Below are 27,040 nucleotides of genomic sequence, written 5' to 3'. Positions count from 1 at the left end.
TGCCTATGTAATCTGTCTTGCAAAGCACTTTCCAGCTGCTGTCAGCATGTGACTTTTTCTGGTGAAGTAAGTGTAAGTTATAATTATGAGCCCCAGAAGTGATGGCGAGCGCTTCAAGCTCAACACCCTGTACCCATTGTACTTTTGAAACCCTGAGTTTGACATAAAAACGGATGTCGGATGAAGTCCCATTGGGTAAATAGAGAGACCACAAAACTGGCTGGTTGACAAAAATAAATAAAAGCATTCATCTAGCTTAGGTTAGAAATAAGAAAAGTTGAGAGAGTGACAGAAGAGATAAGACGTGTACCTTTTCTCCAATTTCCGTAGCGTCTCCAGCAGGTAAGATGTCCAGGTCGGGCAGCAGGGCGCAGGCCTCCAGCACACGCTGGTACCATGTTTTCAACTTGTCGCGGCCAAATAATATGTTGTCTTGGACTGTGGCGTTCTGGATCCAGGCCTGCTGAGGCACGTATGCTACGCTGCCCTGCATGAACAAACGCAGAAACTGTCAATATTTGTGAAAACCACATGGCTATGAATAGATTTCCCTGCCATGGAACATTAGCCGTGTACCTTGACAGTGACTTGGCCGCTTCTTTTCTCTGTTTCGCCGAGCATAGCAGACAACAAAGAGGACTTTCCACTGCCCACATGTCCAACCACAGCAACAAGGGAGCCTCGTGGCACACGAACATTTATTCTGCCAAAAAAAAAAAAAAAAAAAAAAAAGGGGAATTTCTCTGTGAGACTCCAATGATTTTACCACAAGGATTTTATTTTCATCCTTTGATTCATACCGTTTGAGGCACGGAGGACCTTCTGGAGTCCAGCTGAAAGTGCCACTCTCTATCAACACATCTTCACCATCTAAACAAGGAAAGAAGAATCAACTAAAATTACCCAAAAAAAAAAAAGACCCTGCAATAAAAGGGACGTGTTCTTTTAAACTACGCAACAAATGTTCCAAAAAAAGCAGCTTCCCCCCTTGAAGTTTCTCATCAGAGTGCTTGCCTGGGCGTAATTACAAGTGAATTTTCTTAATCAGGCAAATTACAGGGAGCCGTTGTCTTTTCACAAGCTGTCTCAGGAAGTGTTGACAGATCTTAGACAGTGAACTACAGTAGTCGTTCTTTTTATTCCTCGATGAATCATGTGTCTGAATTTACGCTGTGATTTAAGTTTAACCACTAAACAAGGGGATATCCTATAATTACCCCATCTTCCAGTCAGCTGGGGACCCAGGAAGTGACAGTGCATATGATCCATACAAGGCTGTGGTGCTCCACAGTTATAAACAACAGGATCCGTGTGGGTTGTTTTTATTATTGATTACGGCGTTTCAGGCAGAATGGGAGCACTTTGTGGGAATTCACTGCATTAGGCCTCATAGGACGATTTGTTGATTGGTTGGGTTTAGTGGTAGCAGTTCTTACCGGGGCTCAGTGGAGCCTTTGAGACATTGTCCACCTTCAGTTCCTCTGAGCACAGGTACTTTGCCAGGCGCCTCAGTGAAACTAGAGCCTGAAATATCAAAATGTCAGAAATATGAGCGAAATGCCCAGACGACTTGGAGCAATCGTGAGTACCGAAGAAAAGCTACACCCACCTGCATGGTTGTGCTGATTGCAAACGGGAGCTGGCTAAGCGGAGTCTTCAAGATGTTGATCAGCGCCATGGAGACAAAGACCTTCTGTGCATCCAGGACGTTCCTGTCGTCCAGCATCACGTAGACTCCAAACATGGCAAAGGCGATCTTAGAAGAGAGAACAGGAGAGACTGTTATCTACACATCTTTGAAATGTTTACAATTGCGTGAATTATGACCTTTCAGACGTCTTTGGGGATAAGCCGAGGCTCGATGTAATTTCACCTTATTGTCAACATACTGTGTCCCACGGTGAGATTAAAACCGCAGACAGCGCTTTTGTCAACTTTCATTTCTTGCTGAATTTACTGCCCTGTTGACTGCGCTGCTTTCCCAGGCTTTCCTGCTCTCAGACGCCTGGGAGGACGAGCGCAACCAAAAGCCAAAAGAGGTTCATTTAAGCATAACGCGCAGGGAGTCAGAGTGTTTTCATCTTGGGCTGCAGAGTAATTACCTCGTGATTTTTGAGAACAGGGGTTTAAAAGTAATTTAATAGGTTTTACTTATATTTGTTGAAATTGCTCAGCTGTCAACAAAGTTGTTTTAGCCGAGATGCCCAGGGATCATTTTGTTTATCTGTAATTTCGTTGTGCTTTTTCCTGACGGGATCCAACTTCTTTCTCATAGTTTCCAGTGGCATTTCTCTTTTGTTTTCTTTGACTCTTTGGACTTTGACTCCTTCATTCGTTTCTTTTAACCAGACCTTGTCCATAACTATGACTACATGTTGTACAATGTTCATTTAATACGATATGGAAGATGGACTAATGACAGATTAATAGTATTTAAATGTGATATCTTTAAGAAGTGGAAAATTTTCCGGTCGCAGTACAGTACACCTTCATTATCAAGGTTTCCAAACGTATTAAATAACGTCCTTTTTGTCTTAGAGATGTTTAAAGTAAGTAGTGGAACAAGTAGTTTGCAAAAATAAAGAACTGTGTCATCAGCGTAATGACTGAATATACAGTTGTGTCTCGCAAACCAAGCAAATTGTTCTTCAGTGAATCGACTTCTGCATGCCGCGATAATAACTAATACTACGCTGGGGATCACTTTGTTGGCGTCAAAATACTTTTTCATAATTTTATAACTCTGATGCTTGTGTACTGTTCACTAGCTCAGTGAAAATATGGGGTTTTGTGCCATATTAAGTGTAAAATAAATCTGATTTGATTAGTTCTTCACCAAGTTATCATTTCCATCCGGGAGCTTTTTTCATGCTTCAAGTGTCTTGACAAAAAATATGTTGTTTTATTGGAATGTTAGGCGCAACACTAAAATAATAATAATAATAATAAAAAAAGTTAAAAGCAAATGTTAAAACGACAATTTACAAAGAACTGTTGATCACATTCATTACAAGAAGCTCCCGCTACTAAGAAGCAAGTTAAGATGAATGACGACTCGTGACTTTTGCACAGCACTGAATCTCATTCAGCAATAGTTTACCCTTAAGAATATATGAGTTAAAGCACACAAAAGATGTAATTTTCATTTGTCCAAGGAGTCTGAGAACAATCTGCTTAATCTCAGACTCGGTTCTGTTGCAATCTTTGTGCAATCGATGTGGAGCTGACCGAGCCTGCGAGCGTCATCGCATTAACGCCTGAATTAGCAGGCCTTCCCTTTTAGTTTTCTCACCAAGAAAGAGGACGAGTTGAACGAGGCGATGGAGATGGAATAAAGAATCTGGGATTTTTTCAGGGCCTTGAGCTCTTTCTCCCTGTAGCCCAGAACCTGCTCCAGGAACGCCTTCTCCCAGGCGTAAAACTTCAGGATCTTTATTCCGTTCAGGATCTCGTTCATCAGTCTGATGCGGCCGTCCATGAACTTCATTTGGATCTCCTGTTGACCAGATGATAAAACTCTTTTATTACCCGTCGTAAAGCCAAAGCAGTGAATTGACAAATACCACACCAAAGCGAAGCGAGCGCATTCCTTTGCGCACAAAAGCTTGTCTGCCCTCGTAACAGCAGCGGTAGTCTCCTCTGAACGCCGCAGAAATTGTCTAATTCAGTCGGAATTTGTTACTTGTAACATTTTAGTTATTTTTCTTTTATTACGAGAGAACAACAAAGAGGCAGGAATGCGGTCTCTGTGCTCAAGACAAATTTTCGATTAAACCGGCATCTAAATTTACAGAAGCCTTCTGTTGTTTTTCCAGGAAAATGAAAAATTATGTCTTGCTACTGCCCACCCTTTCCTGTCATTGTTTTTCAAGCACATTATATGAGCCAGACATCAAAAGGACAAGAGAGAATGTAGCACTCAGGCCAAACACCCACGCAGCGCTTCAGCCACTATCTAAACCAGCTGTGGCATCCCCCCCCACCACCTCCACACACACACACACACACACACACACACACACACACACACACACACACACACACACACACACACGCCTCCCTCGTGATGGGATGTGCCAGATGTCTGACCTACTGTGAAAGGATTCCTGGCTTTACCTGGAGCTTGCTCCTTTTCTTTGCAATGAATCCATTGAGCGGGAAAATGAGAATGACCGTGGCGATTCCTGCCAAAGCAGACGGGCCTAGATGCTGGTGGAGAAAAGAAAAAAAAAAAAAGAAAAAGAAAAAAAAGAGAAAAGCTGTCAACACATTGTATGAATGGAAGCCACTGAGAAAACATCGCATTTCCACACACACCTGCCAGAGGAAGAAGAGACAAAGAGCGATCTCGATAGGAGCCAGCCAGACAGCGTTGAAGTAGACCACAAAGTCCATGAGCTTCTGAGTGTCTGCAGAGACCAGGTTCACTATCTCACCCACGGTGCAGGTCCTCCTGGCAGAGCTGTTTATCACCAGAGACTGGATAGACAGCAAGAGACATTCCAGCCAAACACTTTCAGTTAACGGTATCATTTTATATGCTCTTGTAAAGACTACACAACACCAGTCACCCTTGTAAAAGCATTTAATCATACACCTTTAGCCGTTCTCGGCCTGAAACGAGACAAATCTCCTGTTTATGCCAAGAAGCAGTGGCTAAATGATGCAGAGTTACTCACCTTCCTGTAAACCAAGCCCATAACTGCCGTCTTCACCCTCATGCCGACCGTGAAGCAGGTGTACATGTACTGGTGGTTGAAAAGGGACTGCAGGCAGGAGAGGAGGAACATCAAGGTGGCGTAGAAGTAGCCCTTCCACAGAGGAGCGTCTTCATCCCTCATGAAGTCCAGAAGGAGACTGAGGACAAAGAGAAGCAAAACGTGAATTGACTGTTTTGTTGAAAGCATTAAGAAACGAGGTGTGACAGACATATTTCTTCTTTTTTTTTTTTTTTTTTTCCTGAAAACACAAAGCTAAGCAGACAGAAACAGGCTCGTATTGTGTCAACATCTTTCTCTTTTCAGTTTGATACTGAGCACCGCTGTGGCTTCTGGCTGACTGGCCGGCTGGAAGCGGCTCGCGTTGCACAATGGTGCTCAGGCTGTGGCCGGGCTGCACTCACACTTGGCCTGCGGCTCCCTTATTGTGGTCCGACAGCATTTCTGCCATTTAGAGCCCTTTCTCCGTTCCTCTACCCTCGTCCTTCCTTTACTGGAGCTCTCAGGGCTGTGGTCTCGCCTGCTCCTCTCACTCACAGCTCCACGACCGTAATTATCACTTCCACTGATTCGGCGCGCAGCATGAACAACAACATTCCAGTCTGATTGGTGGGGCGGCGAGGCAGCTGGTGGTGGGTCAGTCGTGACCTGTTTTCACCGCTGCCAGCTCCTGGTTTTGTTTTATCGATGAAGTTGTAAATCATGGAAACCCCCTCGGTAATTATGCACAAAAAGTCTTGAAATAAAATAATATTTTACTGCACCAACTTTTTTTTTTTTTTTTTTCAGGGGGGGAAAAAAACTCGCATTAAAAAATAATGATTTTATTTTATTACATTTTTTTTCTACAAAGTCACCAGCGTTACCCTTATTTGCACTTCTAAGAGCTGATTTAAAATACATCATCCTGACATGTTTTATTGTTATTTTTTTTTTTTAGCAAACTTTAGCTAACATATCTACAGACTCAGCTGTAATCCAACTGTTCAAAACATGGCTGCGCAAAGTAAAGTGCAGACCTGGATGTTGGAGTCAACATAACTCCATAAAGACCGCAGATGTCTATGTACAATCACAAATGTGAAAGGCTTGATTGTCCTAAATGCTACTCTGGGCTTAATTAGAGCTGTGTGCTGGGAAATTAAGATTGATCTTTACTTGCAAGAAATTTGGGTCAAGTGGATGTGATGGGAAACAAAAGATTGAATGTGTAGAAAAGCTCCCAGCGCCTGATGCTGGGTACAGTAGAAGTTTTCTGGCATTTTTAAGAAGACACCGTCTTTTGCTGCGCTTTTTTTTTTTCTGTGTAAAATTCTGACTTTTTGTTTAAAATATCAGAACTGGAATGAGGATCTCATCTAAACTGAAATCTCAGTGAAGAGGAAATATGTTGAAGTTTGGACATAATTTGTTGCAGCTTTCAGCACATAGAGCTCTAAATTATATTCACAAAGTTAAAGGCAGTAACTCTGTCCACATCATTTACAGAGTTGCATGCACAAAGCTAATTCTTGCAGTTGAACTTGTTGCTTTTTTTAAAAAAAGTAATTAAAACTTTGTTAATACAGCACCTTTCAAGACATGGATTTCAAAGTTTTGCACTGAAGAAAACTAAAAGCTTCAGATGAACTATTCCCAGCAGTTTTTGTAGCTTGTCGTTAAAATTAAAAGCAGCTGCTTTGAGGCATGTGGCGCACCACAGATCGGTCCCCGAGTAATATCAAATGAAAAATTTCATTTCTTGAAATTGTTTTTTTACCTCAAAACCTGAGGGATGGCGAACATGAAGGCATCGTGAAATATGATGCACAAGGTGCCCGTCAAGAAGTACGGGCCGAACTTGCGTGCCAGCGTCCTCAGCAGGAAAAAGCCAGAGCTCTGTTCCTTCTGCAGCTTCCTGAGGAGCTGAGCCTGGTCTGGCAGCCGGCTGCCCAGAGCTGCGCCTGACGCCAAGGCTTTCTGCTGCCTGCATGAGGGAGAGAAAAAAGAAAAAAAAAAAAGGTCCAAAAACAAAATAGTTACAGGCAAGAAATTAGTGTCAGAGATGCACAAAGCCGGTGTTGGCTGCTTGAAACAGACAGCAATAAAACGTTAGTTTTTCCTGCCATCACTGATTAACCAAGTAATTCATCAACAGCTGTGGAAAGTATGGTTTGCAAATAATAATTACGCTTAACGACGGCTGTTCAAAGACGTGGATTACGTTAACAAGCTTTAAAAACGATTCAGGGTTCTTGTAACGACACTGCAGTACCTTTGTCCTCAAGTGACTCTTTTGCTGTCTTTTTTTTTTTTTTTTTTTTTAAAACCCAAATGTTTGTCCTTGAGAGATCCTGATTTACACTTAGGCGCAGCCACATGTCTGCTCATTAACTCAGCTGGAAGCGTGCCAGCGGGGATATAAAACAAGATTATAAACCTGAACTGAATCTTTGAATGTGGACCTATGGCAATAGTTTGAGCCTTTCCGCCAAAAAAAAAAAAGCTCCCACAAGACTTATAGCATGTGTTCCTCTGATGCTTGGCAAGTTTTTTTTTGCAAAGAAGCAACAAACCAAATTCATAAACTTTAAATGTAGCTAAGAAGATTCATAAACTCTGACAAAGTAAGGACCAGTTCAGATTTAGAGCAGATCATGATCTGCGTCTGATCAGACGTGTTTCAGTTTGTCGGGTCTGACAGGGGACTTGTTTTTCACAGGAGATGTTTTTCTCAAGGACACAACACAACTCACAGACCTGGATTTTCGTTCACTTTTCTGACATTGCAATAATAAACTCTAGTACAATTTATTATGATTTTATATGCCAAGTGTGAGGACAAGCATAACATCCTTTTCATGTAGAGTTTTGGGAAACATTCATGCTTTTTACATACTTTCCGGTGCAGGTAGGATACTGACTACTCACTACACTAGACTTGAGCAACTAAAAAAAACCACAAATCTTCACAGCATGATACTGACAGTTACAATGTGCAACCAGTACATTTTTTTTTTATGTTTTTCCTTCGATAATTGCGCTTTTTGTGCATCTCCAGAACGACCTTGGGCCTCCTGGCTTCTTCACCTAAATACCGTCTGTTAATGTGGACAAAAACATCTTGTGACACTTTCCAGACTTTTTGCTTCTAATAAAATCTTTCGAATCATTAATTATTTCCTCGTGTGGGCTGTTCCCATTAAAACTCCTAACGAGATACGGAGAAATGTGTAATTAAAAACAGTACAAAACGTAAAACGTGAATACTAATGTTTAATGTCCCAAAGGGATGTAAATCTCATATTTCAAAAGATTTCTCGTCATCCGAGATGCGGCGCTTACGTCGGTGAGAATTGAAATTGCTCTCACATTACGATCGTCTCTATCAGTCAATTTCTAGTTCTCACTTTTGGAGCTTGGCGCATTCATCTGTCCAGTCCTGCTGCAGCTCGGAGATGATGTTTTTCGACGTGTCTTCCTTCCTCAGGGTCCACAGGTCTTCTGCCTCCAGCGGAGTGCGATACCCTTTGACGACGAGCCTGAAGGGAGGTGGCAAGGCAGATGCTTCACACACCAAGGTCCATCATCAAAACACACATTATTGTAAACAAGTAAAAACTGCTGCCCATACGTGAGTCATTATGCGTGGAAAAAAAAATGAGAGGTTTTCAAAGAACCATCTTACCCAGTGAACCACCAGAAGAGGATCTTTGACAGGAAAGAGGCATCTTCCACGGGACAAGGGTTCTGCAACAGATTAAAGACCAGACTTGATAGTTGGTTTTGCAGAAAGTGCTCACCACCAAGAGGTTTTTTTTTTGGGAAACACACGCAGCCTCACTGAGGTAGAGCTGGCTGACGGCTGAATGCTGTTGCTTGTGAGGGGTGTGTTTGGGAACGCCAATGTCTGTAAACAAGCCGGTAAACTCAGGTGGTCCGCTCTGCGGAACGGAGGCCGTGAACTCCCAGAGAGCAGAATAAATAGGGGGAAAGATGACGTTTTGAGGTCTAACGCAGACGGAGCGGAAATATGTCATAGCAAACTTTCCAACAAACACAGCACGCACACACACACACACACTTCGTGGAGAAACATTGTGTTTTTTCTGACACAGACTTCATGGCATCTCCTCCCTGCCCTCCCGCCCCCTTTCCCGTCCCGGGTGTTTTCGCTCCTCGTTATGACACTTTTACTTTTTTATCTCCGGACTTCCTGTCTTCATGTGAGTAACTCTAACCAGAGCACAGGAAAGAGAGGAGGTGGAAGAGAAAAAACACGAGGAGGACACACCACTGGGTGTGTCCACCTCACCACGCCAGACATTGACTCTTGCACCCCACAGCTCCTCACCGCCAGCCAGGAGTGGGTTAGGAACTTTTCTAGCTCTTCTGACACTCCGTCACCAGGGAAATATAACATCACATGCCACTTTGATTGATAAGGAGCTCATTTTCGTTCATCTGTCAGCTGCCAGGAGTCGAAAACTTTAGCCCATCATGGCTTGATGGCACAGCGAGATCTGTGTTGAAGTAATGGCTTTCCTGTTGTGCGGCCACAAACTCCACACAGCTAGTCGTGATGTTATTTCACAAAGCCTATGAGTTGTTACAAAGGTATGCAGGAGCTCCATGTCAAACACACGCATACACTCATTCACGCTCCTCTTGTAGGAAGTTGTTAAGTGCAAGAGGAATGATGGGGGAGGCGGACCACATCACTTCCTGCAAAAGGCAAAACTGTCTTGACAACAAAAGTAAAAAAAAAAAAAAACACAAAATAGCTACTTTGGTGTTTTTGCTTCCTGGGTATTGTGTCATCATAGATGTAATAACCAGAAGGGGGATACACTCATTTCGGCCTACCTTTTCCAAGACGGGTTTTCCTTGTGGAGGCTGATCCGCAAAACAGCACAGGAAGAGCTGGGCCAGTTGGATGGAGAAGTAGGAGAAGAAGGCGAGGTACCGTACAATATCAGAAGCAATGCCCTGAAAAATAAAACGCAGGAGCTGAAGATGCTTTTAAGTTGTGGGAATGACGCGTTTAGTCACTCTTAAATTTAGCTGAGTTAATCTGGTGCCACTCAAGAACGGAGTCTTGCAGAAATGAAAATTGTGGCAAATGTAGATTTAACTTTATTTAATAAAGTCTAACACACCAAGGTGTCCACATGCACTCACTGGCCACTTTAATGACCTTTTGGCACAAATAAGGAATCGGCCGCATGGCAGCAACTGAATCCAATTAAGCATCTGAACATGGTGAAGTTGACTTGGTTAAGTCCAAACAGAGGACCGGAATGAGGGAAAAGGGAGATTTAAGTGACTTTGAATGTGGTATGGTTATTGGTGCCAGATGGGCTGGGTTGGGTGTTCCAGAAACTGCTGATTCACTGGGATTTTCAGGACTGCAAACCACCTTTTGGGTTTACAAACAGGCTGAAAGAAGAGAAAATATCCAGTGATCAGCAGTTGTGTGGGCCAAAGTGCCTTGTTGATGTCAGAGGTCAGCGGAGGATGGATGGATTGGTTAGACACCAGGCATCAGAAGAGTCTGAAGAGCAGAGCCACCCGTTTCTTTGAGCTATCGTAAGGCTGGGTCGTCAACACCGTGAGAAAACAGCAGCTGGCCAGCTTCTTGTTCAAAATCTGAAGTAGACTTTTCCAAAGCTGATTTGGAAACTACTGCACTGAATGAAGGTTGATGTGTGACAACACTGCAACTTCACAAGCAGTTTATGTATTTTACAGCTTTTTGAGGAATCTGGGCTGCAATTAATCGTCTTCTTTCCAGAGTGAAAAATACTTAGATTTATCGAATCTAAACTGGATTAACATATTTCTGAAAAACAAAACAAACAATGACAATTCTTGGCTTCCCCACTACCCCACCAAAAAATACTGTTGCTCTTGGTGACTTGTTGTCACCTATTTTAATGCAACACTTTTGCCAACACAAACGTACACATAATAAAATACTGAAAAGCTTCAATGATGTAATTATCTGGCTAAATGACTGCCATCGGACTAAAGGGAATAACTAGATCAGAAGAAAGCCCATGAGTTTTATAGTAGTGGCTCATTAAAGTTTTAAACAAAGTTTCTAACTTCCTGCTCCAGCTAGCTGTGCTACGTTGGTGCCAACACCAGCAACACAAAAAATATAAATTTTTCACCTGTATTTTATTTCTACTTAATATTTTCACATTATTTTGTTTATTATTACAGCTTGAGTAAAGTTAAAGTGGACTTGAGCTGCCATATATATATATCGCTGTTGCTTTACTTCCTCTGCTAATGACAGCAAACGTAAACAAAACGTATTTTTAATACAGTTAGATGGTACTTAGATGACTGTTTTTTTTTTTCCAACTTTCAGCTTTAAGAAAATTGAGAACATCCTGTAGAATATGGGGTAATTCATCGCACGTCCCATTTTGTGTAAATTTTTGACACCCCCCCCCCCCCACCAAATTCCTCATATGGCTTTGGCTCGCCTTCCACATCGTACAGCAGTGGAAGGTTTATATACCAAGATCACAGACTCAATAAAGATTAATTTGGACTTGTAAGCAACATCGGGGTGAAAACCCAACAGTTTTATTGGTGTACTTTATATAAATGAAGCAAAAGCTGGAGCTGCCTCTCAGTCACACAAAGGGCCTGTATCTGTAAATAGGGAAATTGTGGTTTTGCAAACCAGCACCCTCACTTCCAATCATGGGAGCAGCTTTAATATTAACCGCCCTGAGGCTTTTGTAAAAAGCAGGATGTGTATGTTATTCTTGACATACAGAATTTGTGGCTTCTGGCAGCATGCATTGTTTACCGCTGGGTAAATGCTGTTGCCACAGCCAGCCTGTTGAGCAGCAGTGTGTGTGTGTGTGTGTGTGTGTCAAAGTGGCAGCCCTTGCAAACAGTAAAACTCTTTTTCGCTGAGAAGCATGGTGCCATGCCCAGAAAGCAGATATAAAGGGGCCAAATGGATCTGGCCACACAGTGACAAACAGCCGATTCGGTCAGACAGCGAGTGGGAAAAATGTAGGTCAGGTGGCTAAGAATGGCCAAGGTCTACAAACATGAACCCTGTCAACTAGAGGCATCAATGTTATAACAAGAATTAGGGGCTTTAGTGGTAAATGTTAAAAATATGGTATTATGTAAGCTTCGATGTTGACAGGTCAGAAAACTGCCTAGCTGTGCTTCAACTTGTTCTTCTTTGCATAAGAATCCATTCGGAAATAGCAAGAGAGATCTATATGTAAAGAAGTTAAAAACTGCGTTTAGGTGAAAATTTATAGCTTGATATTATATTAAACTGATGCAGTTTGAGATATGTGATAACGGTTCAAAATCAAAGAAGAAAAGCTAAATCATACCTTGAACTATCATACTGTAACGCAATTGTAGTGAAAATACCCCGTCTTTAATTTCAAAATTCACCAAAGTTTGCTTCAGCTATAATTTTTAATTTCATTTAAGTTTTAATTAAAGTCTGATAGGCTTATAGTAAAAAAAAAAAGTTAAACCAAGATTATAATAGAAAACATGGATCAACACTGAGCTTAGTGATTTTGTTCTGATTCTACTCACCGAGGCTGTCCTCTGCTGGTAAGATACTGACTGCTTACCATCCATCCATAGAGCCCCACTTTTACTTTACAGCAATGTAAAGTAAAAGTGGTCCTTTATGTCCAGATATTTAATACTGTACATAAAGGACCAGTATTAAATGTCTGGTTCTTTATGTCAGGGGTGTCAAACCCATTTCATTTTGGGACGTAAATATCCTTAAGGGGCCGGCCGTGCCAAAGCGTATTGGTAAAATACCCTCTGGCATTAACAAAATGTTAAAATATTAATCGTAGTGCCTGCATTCACGTTTTAAGAATAAATAACATTGAACCCAAATTACATCAGTGTTTTTATGTTGATGTTATTTGGCAGAATACAGATAAAAACTGTTTTGATTTGATTGATAATATAATAATTAAGCACACAACTGTGCTGTTGATGTTATTTTTTTTAACTGTGAGATAATATAGTTGCATTCCACAGAAAAATTGAAAGCCATTCATCTGCTTCCTTCCACCTTACAAATTACATGCAACTTTAGTTGATATATCACTTAAATCCCTAATTATAAACTTTTATTAGCATCTGTAATTTGTAAAAAGACTGAAGGGAGTTAATACTTTTTCCAAGGCTCGTTTAGACTGCTGACATTCAAATGTCCATAATCTTCTAGGCATCTGCCGCATTATATTTAATCACAGTCTTTAAAGACTAAAATGTTTCATTTCAGTGTTTTAAATTCAGCAGCTGTTGTTGTTACTATAGCGGTAAAAGAGGCCTGTCAAACCTAGAACTTGGAGGCTAAGAATATAGGAGGTGCCGGTATACGTCCACTATGTTCACGTCTGTGGTTGCGCAAAATGAAAATGTCTGCATCTAAGCTGCAAATGGCTTTGTATTATGTGTGAATGCATACATTTTCATCTGGCTGTGTTTACAGCGGTGCAGCCCCATAAACACAGCGCTGACGTTTCTCTGGTCTGACCCTGGGCTGCCATGTCTCACCAGCATTTATCCCAGGGCCATCATTACTTTCCCCCCCTTAGCAGTGTGGGAATGTCACGCTGAGGACGATAAAACAGAAATATAGATGCGTGTTTTTATAGAAATGCAAATGCTACTGCATCACGGCTGTGTGCGTGTGTGTGCATGCACACGCGCGCTAACCTCTCCATACAACAATGATTGCAATGTCTGACAGGAGACACAGGAAGAAAGGGAGCACTTAAACACTCACAGCCTTGACCAGAATTGGCAGTGTCATCCTCCAACACTTTGTGTTAACTTTAGCTTACCTTGGTTAAAACTCAGGCAAGAAATAGAAACTCTTTGCTGACACAGGGTATATCGCACACTGTGCTGCTGGAGTCTTGTGTCTAGACTTTTGGTAAGAATAGACCTGATTAGATATTGTAGCTCTTTGTTTTGACACCGCTAGTTCACAGGGTTCAAACTGGACACACAAGCAAATCCAAAGTAGGTCATTTCCAATTAAGGATGCTCTTTTTATCTCTTCTGGCTTGTATTTTTAAGTATTGAAATCATATATTTTGGTGTCTTCATATAGCCCCAGCTTAGGATTAAAAGTCACGTTGCTATAAATTGTACATATTTAACTGAAGTTTGTTTGAATTGAGTCCATTTTACTGCTATTATAAATTTTACATGTTAAGTTTGGTAGATTAGAACTAGATTCCGACTTGTAAAAATATTACATAGGGAAGCAAAGCGAGCGACCCAATCGCCCATCCTTAGTTAGAAAGAACAAACAGCGGGGTCTTTCTACCTACCTCGTCTATGGCCAGCTGGATCTTTGCTCTGAGAGGCACCAGAGAACAAACAACAGACAAGACCCAGAACAAGAAGAGGAAAACGGAGGAGCGACAGCCTCTTATTCTTTCCAACTGGATGATGCATAAGGCCAGAATCTGCAGGAAGACACAGAAAGGAAACAAGATCTGAATTATCCACAGAGAGAGTCTGGGAATGGAGTTGTTGCAACTAGTTGCACATTATGCAATATTGGGTTTAGGTAGACTCATCTCTAAGCTGTACTCTGATCAGGTACTTTTGTAGTGGCTCCTTTTTGGAAGGGGAACATATTTAGATTTATTTTGCATATGTATGATGGTTGTTTTCTTAAAAAAAAAAAAACCTAGGTCTCTGGGAATTCCCTTTCTGCAGTCTGAAAGTGATTTGGCTGACATTCACACATGCCTGGTATGCCGCCTGCCTCGCACACATTTTTCTGTGGAATCATAAACAAACGAAAAACATTCTTCACCTCAATGTTTTTTTTTCTTTTTTTTTCCAAAATACCAAAAAACCGATTTAGTTCTTGGACACCACCGTGTGTGCACCATTGACGGAATCATGCATTTTCCTGGGAACGGCTATAATCTGCCCCTCCCTACAGAGCGGTTAGCTGAGTGAGTCGTCATGTTGTTCCTCCAGAAATCACGCAGTGCGGGAAGAGTTTTGAAATGAGTGCTCTGTCGCTAACTTATGGACGAGCCGCCGCTCTGTCTCATTATAAACTAGTTGAGGAAACTGTCATTTTTGTCAGCTTCAACTATGGTAAAGGACAGCGGTGAAGGTTAGCATGGCGATATGAACAGCATAACAATTTTTTTTGTATATATTCTCCACGTACTCGTCCTGTCAGCTGGTTCTTTGGCAAACCTCAGCAGAACTTTGACCTGCTGTAGTTGGACCATTTGAGTCAGCTGTGTTGGAACAAAGACGTCTAAAAATGGCAGCTCACCGCCGGCCCTGTGGAGGACTGCGACTGGACCAGTGACTCACATATATTTGGCATGTTTAATATGTTTTATGCACTTGCAAGAAATGTGCATTATTAATTAATTCATAGGCTCAACATCAGAATTTGTGTCAACGCTGATACCTGTTCATGTTCACATGAACAAGGAAATATCAGCAGTCATTCTCATTTGGCTTAGTGCTAAATCTGATTTACATAGCGGCGGTTTAATTTCTCAGCTACAACAGCAGGGATTTAAAATTTCAACAAACCACATACATCTTCAGACATTCTCTTTTTACAGTTTAAAATATTCTGAATAAAATGCCTTGCCAGGCTTCCCCTGATAGCTTAAAAAGGAGGAATTGGCTAGAGCTAGCGGCAGCTTGTTAGCCTATCAGATTTGGAATCATACGTTAGATTAAGTAACCAGTTGAGCTGGAAACTTATTTTTCTAAGGCCCTGAGACAACATGGCTGCCTACAGCTCCCTTGCATAACCTAGCAACAAGCTGCTTTCTGCTTTTAGCCTCGTGCTCCGACTCCCCTGCTGCTGCAGAGATCGTCTCTGTTTGTTTGTACAACAACAACAAAGGGTGGAGCTAGCGCGATCGCTAAGGTCTGAAGCAAAACCCCGTCTTCTAATTAAACGGGAAGTGTGTTGTGCAATAGCGAGGAACACAGGCTTTGCGTCATTGAGTTACTGATTTTAGCTGATGATGTGTCTATTTCTCATTTGTAGTAACTTAACCGCGGTTATACTTTAAACAAACAAAAAAAAAGGGCAAGAAACAGAGTTGGTCTGTTTCATCTCCTGTATGTAGGGAGCAAGATGCTATCTTAAGCACCGTGAAGAAAACTCTGTCTTTTAATAAAGACAAATTTGGTAAGTGAAGGGAACTATTGGTGAGAGACTCTTTTTTTTTTATTTTTTTTTTTTATACAGGATATCGCGGCTGTCTGTTCTTTAGCCTCCTGCTGCGACTAATTATATCCATGAAATAGAAGATCTTTTTTTGGGGCGCATCCCTAAATACAAGAGCCGTCTCAGTGTATTTTTGTCCAAACACGTGTCGGTGTTTACTCAGTCGTCTGAAAAGACCACAGGTCAGTAAAACCGTCTGACCTTAAGAGAGGGAGACTGAGCGGGACCTGTGTGAGTCTGCAGAGAGAGAGAGAGAGCGAGAGAGCTTTGTGAGCGAAGCTCTGCTGCTCTCTCTGGACTCTTTGCAGCCGTTCAGCGCGGCCTGTTGCCGTTCTGTAGCTTTTGCATCCACTCCTGCCAAAGCATAAACAACATTCTAACTTGTCATGCCACCCAAGTGAGGCTGCACCACTCCTCCCTCATTTTGCCTACACATACAGGTTAAGTGTAATTTTACAACTGCTGGAAATGAGTAAGATCCACGTTTTGAGAAACAACTGCAACTAGAACCTTTCTCTGATTGCATACTAGCCCTTATTTCCTATAAATATTGTGTGTCCCAGCCAGCCCTCATGCCACCCTGATGCAGGTCACACAGGCCGTGGCAGTCTCTTTCAGGATGTACAGACGTAGAAGATAAACAACATCTGTTGAGCGTAAATACTTCTTTTTTTTCTTTTCACAGCTCCAGTCCCCTCCAAAAGCGTGCGCGTCCCTTCAGCTTCTTTCGCATCTTGTTCCGTTGATCCTTGGTTTGATTTATTTTACTGATGTGTGTTAGTTCGACCAGTCCAGGTTAGTGCAAAGACAATGTCTTTGTAAACCTGTGTGCTTGTATCTGACCCCATTTACTCTAATAAATAAAATACAGTTCAGTTTAGTCCCTTTAGAAATCACCTAATAGTAAACAGAGTACTAAATAATATGACGCAGATTAATGGGACATTAAAACACAGAATGATTGAAAGGAATAAAGGAACGTGAATATTTGAAGTCTGAGTGAAACCTTTGCGATGGCGATTTTCTTACTTTTTCATCTTTCTGTTTTTGTTTAGTTGTGTTGTCCTCTTTTTAGGTTTAGTTTTAATAAAAGTGTTAATTTAAGCCCTTTTTTCTCCTGTTCTTTATTTCAAATAGGTAAAAAAAAAAAAAGATAAACAATAATCATCGATATCGATATGATCTGAAACGTTTATACCACGATGCATTTTTCAGCCACGTCATCCAACCTGACTTGGAAGATTCTGATGGAGATTGATCTATTTTTCCAGAAATGTTAGTCAGTGGCCAAAAAGATTATCAGCAATAATTACAGAGAATTTAGTTCTGTAATCAGCTCTAAATACAAATGCATGCAGACTGTACTTTTCATATGAAATATTTATCAAAATAAATTAAAACCATGAATAATTTTCCTCCACTTTAAAATCATGCATATCTTTCTTTTGGTCTTCCACACTAAATCACAACAAAATACATTGAAGTTTGTTGCAACATTCCAAACATTTTTTTAGTTTTTTTTTTTTTTAAGTCAAAACACTTTTGCAAGGCACTGCACATCTGAATACCTGACCTGTCTGAACTTTTTTCAGATGCCGTAATGCCTATAATGGATTTTGGGAGCGTGGCCAGGAAAGCGTTCATATTTGGAGAAAAAACTATTGTTTTTCTTTCTGCCGAGGCGGTAAAAATGAACCACATTACACCTTAAATACAGTTCAGGGCAGAACAATGGCGCTCAGTGCCTCCTGTGCGACTGTACACCTGTAAGCTATAAAAAGACTAAAGCCGTCTGTGTAATTAGGGTCAACACAGACTACAATTGTATATCTTAAACTTTATATTTGGTGGTTTTGTGTTTTTTTTTTTGTTTGTTTTGTTTGTAAGACAAACCAAACAATTGGAGGAAGACCCAATGACAGGAAAGCAAGTTCATCTTCATTAAATACAATTATAGCATGAACTTTATCTCGATGTACCTTTATGATTGTACGCTTGAGCTGCAATATATGAGAAATTCAATTCCTTCTGCTTCAGACTGATGTCCTGCAAGTAAAAGTGCCTATCCTGTTTGTTTTAGCTGCATTTTCTCTCATAATATCAAAAATATCTGGTTTCCCACTGTGTGTTCTTCCTTGTGACACATGGTTTGTTTCTGGCAACGCATTTAGAAAGGTTTTTCATGCACTGGAAAAACCTTTCTACTGGAAACTTTGCACATACGTACTTTACGCTGACCCCTTATCAGTCTGGAACAGATGTCATGACATTTTGTACTCTGCGCTCTGATGATTGATTATCCAAAATGTGTAGTGTTTACAGGTCACTGCTGTATTTACATAGTCTGTGACATCTTAAGTCCATACCTGGTTAGGCATGTTTGCAACCAAGTGCCCGGTGAACACACCGTGTTTGCTCTGTGTGTATTCTTTCATGTCTTTGCAACGCGATGTGAACCGGCAGGATGCGAAGTCAAATATTCCCAAAAGTTCTCTGTTGCTCACAGAAACTCAGTAAGAGTGAGAAGTAAGATATGTCAAGCACAGCTCTGCAGGAGGAGCTTTTCGTCTTTCAAAAGGAAAGCTCAGATGTGAGGTCTCTTTTCATGGCTCTATAAAAAATATAATAGCAATTTGGTCCGAAAATGGACAATGGTGATACGTGTGTAAAAAAAAAAAAAAAAGACACACAACTTACCACTGTCATGCTACGCATGATGGGGCTTAGTAGGAAGACCATGTGGTGCTGGATGTCTTGGCTCCTCTCCAGCAGAATGTAGAAGAACTCAACAAAACCGAATGAGGCCAGCAGGAAACCCAACACCTGAGGAAAAAAAAACAAAACGAAAAGAAAAAAAACAGGTTAATTGCCACTAAGAGTGAATCTGTGAACGCATGTTTGTCTTTTTGTTTCTTTTAGGTGGACCTGTGAGAAAAAACAACCTGTCCATTAACCTCTGAAGGTAAGCACCAGCCCCTCCACTTCCACACAACCATGCAAGGATTAAGCTGGTATAGTAACGGTTCATGCAGGATCAGCACAGGGGTGAAATTCTTAGCACCACTGCCCTGCAGCAAGATGGGTCTTAAGTTTGCATCTGTGTGTTTTTTACATGTTCCAGCAGGTCGACTAGCCTTCCAAAAACATGAATGTCAGGTTAGCTGATCTGTCTGAGTTGCCTTTGCTTAATGTGTGGTTGTGTGTCCAGTTTTTCTGTGAGTTGGTTTGTAAATGCCTATCTCACTCACTGACTGCTGGATATAGGCACTGGTCTCTTTGCAGTCCTGGACAGATTAAGCAAGTGTAGAAAATGGGTGGATAGATGTCTCATGCACACTCTTCACAGTGAAACAAACTTCTGGGTGTAAAGGTCTGCCGGTATGGTTGCCTTGTCCTGTGCGACTACTTGTTTGCCCTGTGAAGGACCGGCGGCCTGGCTCTCAACCGTTGACCTCTGAAGATAAACAGCCGTCCCTCCAGGCCCCTTTGACCTGGAGGGGATTAAGTGGGATCAAAAGATGAGTGGCTGGAATCTCACCATCTTGGCACTGCAGAGGCAGGACATCTGGATCCGTCCGCGGTCATGGCAGTAGAGATGAACACAGTAGAAAGGAACCAACAACCACAGATAGACGCAGGGGACCCACACCAGCACTGTGTTCTGGAAACACTGAGTGAGGTCGGGGTTAGCTGTGTACCAGGTGCGGTTCCAGTCCTGAAACAATGAGAGGAGGGGTGGGGGGGAGACAAAGAATTGCAATGAGTTTGGTCAAGGGAAAAGACCCAGATTTAGCCATTACTTTTTACAATTCACAAACTTTCTGTGCAAATTAGCCACAGTGCAAATGTTCTAGACTTTAATGCAGCTTGTGCATCGCAAGTAAGCCAAGTAGGAACCAGAAATATGTGCTGAATCCTGGCGATCTTGGCTAGCAAAACAAACAAACAAAAAAAACAAAACAGCTATTTCTTTTTTTTACAGGGATCCAAATCAGTTTGGGGAGTGTTCTGACATTTCGGTCTGGTCGGTCAACAAAGTAGGAAAATCCGGTGTAAAACTGCCATAAAAGATACAAGCAGAGAGTGGCAGAACTAGGTTGCGATGTCTTTGTTTAAAACAACATGGTGGGATAAGTGGCTTGTTGTTGTCTTGCTTCCCTTGTTTATCACTTCACTTGCCTAATGAGGGGCAGGGTGTCTGGCTGTGCTAACGAGACTGCCCTGCGGAGTCACCACAGGAAGCGGTTTAAGGCTCTGAGCATGGCAGTGGAGTCTAGTCCCGCTGGTAGACTCCCAACTAGGATGAAGCGGAGTAGCCACAATTGGTGGCAGCTGTGTGACTATTATGTAACAACCCTCCTCCCACAGTGAACAAGGGCAGGTGAGTCAGGCTTTTGTTCCTTGCAGCACGTTTGAGGATTTACCAACAATTGGTAAATCCTCTGCTTCTTGTTTCTGAAACCACAAGATCTGAAAGCAGGATCTGCCCCAAAGGACTACACACACCGAGCACATTTGTAAATCTTCAAATCTCAGCTCATTAAAGTTTTTGCAGTTGAGCAGACCGTTTTGCACGTACACACATAGGTGAGCCCTTGAAAGGACCGCCCGAATCCTTTCGAGTGATGAATCTAAATGAGTGGGAGGCTAGTTTCACAGACCCTTATGACTCCTGTGGTTAGTGACAAGTAGATGTTCAAAGCCCTTTTACGAAAAAGTCCAACCTGCCACAACTCAATCCAAGCACTTTCTTCTGCATTTTGCTCAATCCTCGTCCCGTTTCTCACCCTTTGCCGAAGTGGTTTCTGAAAACTTGCGGATGCCAGGAGCTACTGCAAGGCGTCTATTTTTACTAGACAAACACAGTGATGTGAAAGTGGAGAGCAGAGACACATCTTCTGTGCCACTGCAAAAGTGCTGAATTCATAATATTTTTTTTTTATAAATTCACCATTTTGAAACCCTTAGAGGCAGAAGATTGGTGAAATCCACAAGGATTTCCAGTGTCTTTGCCTATAAAAACTGCATCAGGCGAGTGATGTGTCAAAAAAAGAAAGACCCGTTAAGTTAATAAATGTCAACCTTTCTGTCAACTCTTAGGTCAGCATTGCCTTTCCTGTGATTCAAATTACAGGAGGTCAGGTTGAGTAAAGAGGGAGAACATCAATATTTACATATCTTACTGGACTAAAGTTTTTATTTTTTTTAAATTAGCACACTCTAAGAATTTAGGCTTTCAGTTCAGACAATGTAGAAGGTCAAATCCATATTGTCTGAGTTCAGTTCCAATTCTTTATGTGTTTTGCATTTATAGCCCATTGCTATTTTTGACACGTCAAAGAAAATGGGTGACGTTTCACTGTGATGTTTCGAAAATCAGTTTGCGATGTGTACTCGTTCATTTTCTAAAAAATGTTTTTCAGAAGGATTTCAAATTATTCTCAACACCTAAAATACAACGTGACACGTTGATTCTTGGAACGCTGTTAGGTTTTTGACGAGAAAGACCTGCGCAACTTGTGTGTCGTCAACTTGCAACCATGTGAGACAAAAGGTGGCAACACTTTGACAAAAACCAGAAAGCAGCTTAAAGGCACAGCCCGTGAACTTTTTAGTTGTTCTCAACATTTAAAAGGCATTGTGATTTTTTTTTTTTGATGCATAGAAAATGTTACGTTTTGTTGAATAAGACCTGCACGTTTTCCAGAGAAGTGGATTTGTTTGCCCAGTCAGATTTGCTTGTGAAACCACGTCAGTTGTTGACAAAACCAGACGTTAGTAGTGTCAGCAAAAATAGTCGGGTTGTTCATCTCAGGCGAAGCACGAAATCAAATTGAATCCAACGTCAACGCGAGACGTCAGTTCGAGTAACGTCATTACAGCTTTGATAAGAAAGACCAGTGTGATTTCCTGTGATTGAGCATGTGACCTGACCATGCTGGATGGTTGGACAGAAAGTACAAGTAGTGTTGGCATATTTAGTTGTGTTGTTTTTTTCTCACTCAAAATTCCACATGAGTCTAAAAGGTCATTCTTGAGACTTTCTAGTTATATTAAATATCTAGAAGGCAAGGTGAGATGGACGGCAGCTCACAGTAGCACTAGAACACATACTTTGCTGTAGCACTTATTGTTGAGACTGTTAGGTACTTTCAGCATTTAGAAGGCAATGTCACACATTGATACACTGAAAAGTACCGTATTTTCCGGACTACAGAGCGCACCTTACTATAAGCCACACCCACAAACCATTTTTCAAAAACTGGAAAAGTACATTTATAAGCCGCACCGGGCTGTAAACCGCATGGTTCAAAGCATGGGAAAGAAGTAGTGGCTTATAGTCCGAAAAATACGGTAAAAATCCTTCAATCTGCTGTTTAAGTTATTCAGAGAGATTCAAACACCCAGAAGTCTCTACACGTCGAAAATTGGCCTCATTTCGCCCTCATTTCGCCCTCCCAGCTACTCAATTCATAAATCTTGTACTACCTGGGGGGAGAAGCTCAAAAGTATGAATAACGCTGACGAAAGGTTAAATGTTGCTGTTTGAAAGGTTATGACCATTGGTCTTTTTCCTGGAAAGAGGATTGACTGTGCTGTTTAGCAATCGAGCTAGTCTTAGCCAGCTAAGTATCTGCAAGAAGGTGTAACATTGGACAGAAAAGTGGCATCAGTATTACTAGTTTCTGCATGACGACCTTCCTTGTGAAACTATAATTTTGTAACATCCATCTATAACATTGGCAACGTTAGCCATGTTAGCACCGTCACTCTAGCAAGCTCATCCAAATACCGACACACTGGCAAGACCAATGTGTGTTTGTTATAGATGAGCATGGAGAAAATAAAAATCCACAAATCTTGGCTCAAAATTTTTCTTTTGAATTCCTTTCAATTACTTTAGCTCCTCCAGTGGAAAATCTGGTTTTTTTTAGCTGATAAATTAACAGCAAAGAACATTTTGCCCTCCACCACCCTGCAGGTAAACTTACATCAACTGAGGCTACGATTTCAACTTTAAAAACATGTTTATGTTAGTATTATTTTTATGTGATGCAGTGACAGAGACTGAGCTCTCACTCTCTCTATTTGCAGATAAATGATGTTATGTTTTCCACATGTGTTGCATGCTTTGCAACAGACCAAACTAAATGGCATTCAACCTCTTTCCAGGCATGTTTACCTATTGCTGAAAAAAGTTCTTTTAGCTCGGCTCACTTGTGAAGTGTGTGAGCAGGAACTTTGAAAGTATTTTAAAAGCATGTAAAAAGGTTGACTCGGTTCGTGACGCAAAGTACTGTGTGCGGCAAACATAGCACAAAAAATCAACAACAAAAAAAAGCGTGTTACACCATCCAGCACACTGTCACAGATGTAACGTCAGCGTGTTTTTGAAGTTTCATGCAAAAGTGGCGTGCACATGATGAAACACAGTTTACGCTTACTTTCTCCGCAAAGCATGATGACCACCGTTTTGATGTTTTGCAGGAGCAGAGACAAAAGCATTAGCTGTAATGAGATCCAGAACAAAATAAAAGGGGATAGAGGAGGGTGGGAGGAGGGGGCATGTTGGGAGTGAGTGCTTTCATTTCCAGCTGGCTCACAGCTATTCTGCTATTTTATTTTTAGCTAAGATCCAGAATGTGGAGGTTTGCTAATAAATGAGACTTAAAAAAAAAATCATTTTCTAACCCAGACAGCTTAGACTATTTGAGTTCTCATTATTCTGCATTTCAATGAACCGAATCTGAGTGCAGAATGACGGGTAACACACCTCCAAGGCAGATTATGGATAATCTGTCTTGCTCCCATTCACACATGCAACAACCTGAGAATGCTTTGGTAATTTTTCATTTTACGCAGATGAGCTTTGCAAGACCTTGTATTGAAATTTCTTCTATGCTGTACAAGATTCATCATTATCAGTGTTGCTATGACAGTTATTGCCGTTTTCTGAAGCTTTTCTGGTAAGCAGACAGCTAATAATAATAAAAAAAAATGAATGATACAGATGGAAGCAATCATTTAAATCTTGAAGATGATGCACGATCAGAAAAACAATCCAAGGTTTTAATCCCAAAAATTCTTCCCGTTATTCAGTCTCAGAAACAAAAATATTTCAAAGCAACGCTACGTAAATGTGACAGAAATTCAGAAAGAAGCGATTAACCGAGCTGCATATGGTTTAACTCTAAGACTTTCGAGGCAGGAAAAACACCCGGTGAGGAAATGTGACTCCAGGGTCAGGAAACGCATCATAAACTCACCCACAGAGGGTCCAGGCCACTCAGTCTGCAAAAGGCGTCCATCCACTCGCTGGTTCCTTCCACCACCGGCGCTCTGCTCGTTTGGGTCGATCAGGCCTTCTCTCCACTCAGCAAACTTTGCACACACTCTCACACTCTCTCTTTCTCTCTTTGCACCACCACCAGTATATCAATATATATATATATATGTATATGTGTGTGTGTGTGTGTCTGAAATAGTTTAATTCTGATCTCTTATTGCTCTCTTTTTCTAGTGGAAGCACAGTGAGTGTCGAGCCTCTGTGTTTCTTAGTGTGTGCTTCAGCTTTCCTTTAATAAAACATCTTCTGTCTGAATGAAACACTTTTCTCCCTGCCACCCTGACTGTAACTGCTGCTGCCCAGAGATCCGGTGTCTTTCTGACTCCCAGTCAGCCTGGCTGCTGCTTATGAGTGAGTCTCCTTGCTGGGTGGGTGGAAATATTTCTCTCTCTCTCACACTTACTCACTCACTCAATCGCTTACTCACACCCCTCTCTGCTCTCCCACATTTACTGGATTTTGATCAAAACACCACTTCCCTCAATGGGATGACAGTCCCACACCCAGACTCACTCCTCCCATTTTGACTCTCTGCCCCCTCACCTCCTTTCTCGGTCCTTCTCTCGCCCACTTTCCCCACATCCCAAACAGACCAGTTGTCTGGCCACAAAGTGTCTGGTTGAACACAGAAATACCCTTTAAACTGAGACGAGACACACTCCAATAAACGCCGTGCTTATAGGATTTGTTCTTCACATAAATCCGAGATAATAGCAAGTCAAGAAATTTGTCATTTATGGCACATAGTTTAAGTATCTGAGGACATGTTTTTCTCTGTCTCTTCAGAAAAAGAGAAATAAGATTATTGCCTTACAAAATGCACCTTAGACATTTCCGCAGTTCGTCGGATTACATTGAGAAACGTCACTATATTTTTAACGGAACGCTCTGCAACAGACCAACTCTAAGTGAAACATAATTATGAAGTGTGTTCGTTCAGTTCCCTTCTGCCCTGAAACACACATAGGAAGTCCGGTGGAATCGATTACCTTCAGGGGTCAACTAATTAGTAAAAAGGGTCCAGCTGTGTGAAACTTAATCTGAGAATAAACTCAAATGTTCTGTGAGGGCCTTTCACCCAGCACTGCTCAGTTCAACCGTCCATACATTGTCCCAGCCCTGGTCCTCAGGGTCCGCTGTCCTGCATGTTTTAGGTGTTTCCCTCCTGCCTCCCATCTGGCTTAAATGAATGGGTGATTAACAGGCGTCTGCAGCAACAGCAGGCATGCAAAGGAGGTAATGCAGTCATTTCAATCACCTGCGCTGGAATGGGAATCGTCTAACACGGGGGTTGCTCAAGTCCGGTCCTCGAGAGCTACCATCCAGCCTTTCATTTGATCCAGGTGTGTTGGAGCAGGCAGGACGGTAGCTCTTGAGCACTGGACTTGAGCTCCCCTGATCTAAGACATGCAGGAGAGTGACGTCTGGGGACCATGGAGTCGGAGACTCTCTGCTTACCCTTTCAGGAAAACATAGAGACACACAAGACAAACAGCCGTGCACATTCACACCTAGAGCAGCTTAGAGTAACCAACTAGCACTCATTAAAAAGATGGAAACTTGAACTGTGAGGGCAAGCCGGAGTACCTGGAGAGAACCCAATGCACAATGAGAACATTCAAACTCCATGCAGAAAGACCTCAGGCCGGGATTCAAACTTTGAACCTTCTTACTGCGAGGCAGCGGTGGTTCCAGTTGAGTCACGCAGCTATGACGCAACTTGTCTGAGCTAAATAAAAAAGCAAATAAAGTGCAAACCTACCAAGATTAAGATGTTGTCTCGTATTGTCTCAATCTGTCTTCCTCTCTTCTGTTTCTATCTCCCATTCAGCTTTATTCCCCATCTTTCTTCCACTCTTTTCTTTTCTTTTTTGCCTTTCTTTCCCATATCTGTGTCCAGTGCCTTTGAAATAAACCCAAAGCAATTTCTAATAAATTGTTATAAATATATATGGGAATCAAACGCAGCAGAATCACAGGGAAAGCCGCAACGCTCTACTTGTGCATGCAAGTCTGTTGGCGTTCAGGTGCACTGTCCTTTCAGCAGCCTGGCTTAATATTCTGATCTTAAACGTCACGTTTTCATCAACTGTAAGCAGAAAATCATCATAGGTAACTGAAATAAAAGGTTGAAAACATCAGTCTTTGTGTAATTAATCTATATAATGTTTCACTCAGTGAACTTAGTTACTCAAATGTATTATGTTTTTTCACTAATACCCTAATTTATTGAATGGATCTGCAATAAATCAACTAATGTACAAGTAACTTCTGATATTACATTAAGTTTCAGGATTTATACTGAGCGGAGTATGTTGCGTCTCCTCAGTGATGCAAAGCATCACATGCATTTCCAGGCATTGCATAACTTGCTGATACTGTGAGAAACAGACTGCATTTGGTTAATTAGTCATCCTGTTAGACTAGAACCTGCACTGTAAGTGGAAAACATGAAGTCATTCCATGGCATTTCGTCAAGACATCTAGTTCAATTGGACAATAAGTTTTAAAAGTCTATGTTCCTGTTGGAAAATCTGGGAAATATGGAATTTTGGCGGCGCAAACTGAAATTACTTCTTGGAAAATTAATAACAAGAGAGTAATTTTATCTAAAAAAAATAAAATAAAATAAAAATACATGAAAAAATGCCCCCTTAATTATAGTCACTCCTTAGAAAAGACATAAAACATGAGGGACTGTCCTCAAAGCTCTTTGTTGTCTGCAGAAATACATCA

General features: G+C 41.5%; 1 protein-coding gene across 1 annotated transcript in view; it reads right to left on the bottom strand.

The window, feature by feature from the left end:
• Nucleotides 1-25,388, bottom strand: part of abcc6a (ATP-binding cassette, sub-family C (CFTR/MRP), member 6a) — a 31,163-nt gene extending 5,775 nt beyond the window's left edge. Inside the window, exons 1-17 of the mRNA XM_015026378.1 lie at nucleotides 24,225-25,388; nucleotides 19,496-19,672; nucleotides 18,655-18,780; nucleotides 14,063-14,200; nucleotides 9,564-9,686; nucleotides 8,386-8,447; nucleotides 8,108-8,239; nucleotides 6,478-6,684; nucleotides 4,680-4,857; nucleotides 4,318-4,479; nucleotides 4,117-4,209; nucleotides 3,293-3,496; nucleotides 1,610-1,756; nucleotides 1,437-1,524; nucleotides 801-870; nucleotides 577-703; nucleotides 311-487 (exon numbers count right to left, since the gene is read on the bottom strand). Of these exons, the coding sequence (XP_014881864.1) occupies nucleotides 311-487; nucleotides 577-703; nucleotides 801-870; nucleotides 1,437-1,524; nucleotides 1,610-1,756; nucleotides 3,293-3,496; nucleotides 4,117-4,209; nucleotides 4,318-4,479; nucleotides 4,680-4,857; nucleotides 6,478-6,684; nucleotides 8,108-8,239; nucleotides 8,386-8,447; nucleotides 9,564-9,686; nucleotides 14,063-14,200; nucleotides 18,655-18,780; nucleotides 19,496-19,672; nucleotides 24,225-24,266 (2,253 nt within the window). The 5' untranslated portion in view covers nucleotides 24,267-25,388. The remainder of the gene's footprint in view (nucleotides 1-310; nucleotides 488-576; nucleotides 704-800; nucleotides 871-1,436; nucleotides 1,525-1,609; nucleotides 1,757-3,292; nucleotides 3,497-4,116; nucleotides 4,210-4,317; nucleotides 4,480-4,679; nucleotides 4,858-6,477; nucleotides 6,685-8,107; nucleotides 8,240-8,385; nucleotides 8,448-9,563; nucleotides 9,687-14,062; nucleotides 14,201-18,654; nucleotides 18,781-19,495; nucleotides 19,673-24,224) is intronic.
• Nucleotides 25,389-27,040: the final 1,652 nt, after the last annotated feature.

Source organism: Poecilia latipinna, unplaced genomic scaffold, assembly GCF_001443285.1.
Source record: "Poecilia latipinna isolate Pla-1442-1.1 unplaced genomic scaffold, P_latipinna-1.0 Scaffold98, whole genome shotgun sequence".
NCBI classification, from domain to species: Eukaryota; Metazoa; Chordata; class Actinopteri; order Cyprinodontiformes; family Poeciliidae; genus Poecilia; species Poecilia latipinna.
Note: the sequence above shows the minus strand (reverse complement) of the source record. Positions and strands in the feature narration are given on the sequence as shown.